Here is a 2,316-nt window from a genome sequence, read left to right as displayed (position 1 = left end):
GGGGCCGCAGCGCCGAGCGGCGGCGGCACACGCAGCCGCCCGCGGAGTGAGGGAGGCAGCGACCGAGCGGGCGGACGGCGGCCGCGGGAGATGTGCCCGGAGGAGGACGGCGGCTGCGGCGGCGGTGGCGGCGGCGGCGGCAGCGTAGCCGGCACCGGCGGTCCCGAGGTGGCGGCTGCGGTGGCGCTGGACGAGCTCCGCTCCTGGTGGGAAGTCCCGGCCATCGCGCACTTTTGCTCGCTCTTCCGCACCGCCTTCCGCTTGCCCGACTTCGAGATCGAGGTGAGAATCCCGCGGACGCCGCGCTCCGTCCCGCCGGACAGCCCGCGGGCTGTGTCCGCGCCGCCGTTCCCGCTGCGCCCCCGTTGCCCGGCGGTTCTCCCACGCCGCTCTCGCTGCCCAGCGATGTGGTGGGGGACACTCCCCGGCCCCCGGCGAGCCGCTGGATTCGGCGTGTTGCAGCGAGGGGTCTCTCCTCCGCTTGCGGCGGACCCGGCAACTTCCCCGTCCCTYCCCGGCGCGTTCGCAAACTTTCGGCGCGCCCGTCCCGGGCGCCGGTGGGCGGCGGYGGGCAGGAGCCCCCCGGCTCCAAGGCTGGCGGGGCGCACGGCGGAGTGGCCGCGGGCGGAGCGGGGCCGGCCCCGCCGGGCCGCATTGTTCCGCCCGGCCGGTGTCCGCACACAAAGGTGGCGGGGGGACGGACGCGSCACGGAACCCACAGTGGGTCCCCCGTGCCCAAAATGGTGGCGGTGAGAGGCGAGCCCAGCCCGGTAACCCCCCACCTTCCCCGGGGGTACCCCCRGTTGTTGTTGGGGGGTTTCCCCAGCCCACTCAGCTGTTCTCGGGTCAGCTCCTTTTGTTGCGGGTGGGGGTCTGCACCTGGCCGGTGCCGCCGAGGGGTGGGGGGCACGGAGGGTCCTGCCGAGCCTTTCTCCCTCATCCCGGCGAGGCCGGAGGGCTCCGCAGCGCACCGCGCCGCTCATTGTGCGGCTCAGCGGGGCCGCCGAGGGATCGACGGTGCCTTCACCACCGCTCCTGTCCCCTACGGAGGGAACGCTCTCCGCTTTCGTACCTTCTTACCCGTTTTCCTGCGTGACTTTCTTCTGTGGCTTGTTTGGGTTTTGGTTTTTCTTTTTTTTTTATTTACTTAATTTTAATTCTTATTTTCATGCGCRCAGCTAATGTCCCGTAAATATTTTGTGCGCTCGCCACAAATGTTACAAACAAAGTGTGTCCTGGTAGGAAATCTTTTGTGCTTGCTGTGAAAAGCTATTCTTGCCAGCGCGTTGGCAATAAACCGGGTGAATAACGTGGTGGCGTGTGTTTTTTAAAGACAGTAATTGCCCTGTGAATGCGAATTCCAAAGATGCTTAAAAGTTCAATGGGATGCGCGAAGCTCTAAAGAGCAAAACTCCTCGAGCAGGATGTGAATTTCTGAAGAGGGGGAATCCCTTATGCGGTACGAAATCTTGAAAGGGGATAAGATCTCTCTCAATGATGCAACTTCTTGCGAAAGGGGACTCCCCTCCCCCTCCTATTGATGCCAAACCATTAAAGGGGGAGGCTCTCCGGGCCCAGCAGCGCAAAGTCTTGAAGGAACCTGAATTTACAATGATAAAGGGGCCAAGGCACTAGCCTTTCACCTTTGGAGGCAATTAGCATCTGGCTTGCTTCACAAATGAAGTAAATGTGGGCTTCCCTTTGGTTCCCGGAGCACGCTTAGGCTGGGGGAGTTAACATCGTCACTCGGAGCAAATTAACTTGCTTTTTTGGGGGGGAAGTCCGGGAGGAGGAGGAGGAGGAGTGCGGGCGCGTTGGTGCTGGGGGTGTTGCAGAGCAGAAGCAGCACACCGAAAACATTGCCAAAAAACTCCGTGCACGTGGATGGCCTGCAGCACTTGGCAGAAACGGGTTTTAAAGAATGGCGTTTGTCCGAGGGTYGGTGGAGATTTCGGTTAAAATCTGGATGCTGTGAGAGGATGGATGCAGCTGTCAGAACTCTGCTTCTTCAGGCACGTGGAGTAAATCTCCTTTCCCGGCGCAGTGTGAGCAGCCCTGCACAAGCRGTTTCAAAAGTTGCCGTTCCTTGAAGCTCACCATCTTGTTAACTCTTGCCTGGTGTAGTTGTTCCARCCTCATCACTGGTTTCAGGGATATCTGGTAACGGATCTTTGCTCTGAGAGATTTCTCAAATAGTTCAGCGTTTGAAACCAATGGCCAGCAGTGGGACTTATGCTTTTTTTCTAAGAGTACTGCTTTGTGTGTTTGTTGCTTTTTTTTTTTTTTTTTTTTTTTTTTTTTTTTTTTTTTTTTTTT

The 2,316-nt window shown here is 59.3% G+C and overlaps 1 protein-coding gene across 2 annotated transcripts in view; it reads left to right on the top strand.

Annotated features, from left to right (window-relative positions):
* Positions 1-31: 31 nt before the first annotated feature.
* LOC130588980 (chromatin remodeling regulator CECR2) overlaps positions 32-2,316 on the top strand; it is a 101,509-nt gene continuing 99,224 nt past the window's right edge. Inside the window, exon 1 of one of the 2 annotated variants that reach the window (XM_057390042.1) lies at positions 32-282. In XM_057390042.1, coding sequence (XP_057246025.1) covers positions 91-282 — 192 coding nt within the window. In that variant the 5' untranslated portion in view covers positions 32-90. The remainder of the gene's footprint in view (positions 283-2,316) is intronic. The other variant, XM_057390043.1, reaches the window with a different exon arrangement.

Source organism: Malurus melanocephalus, unplaced genomic scaffold (genome assembly GCF_030028575.1).
Source record: "Malurus melanocephalus ecotype Western Australia unplaced genomic scaffold, MMel_1.1 scaffold_22, whole genome shotgun sequence".
Classification (NCBI taxonomy): Eukaryota; Metazoa; Chordata; class Aves; order Passeriformes; family Maluridae; genus Malurus; species Malurus melanocephalus.
The sequence above is the reverse complement of the archived record's forward strand: the minus strand, read 5'-3'. Positions and strand labels throughout refer to the sequence as shown.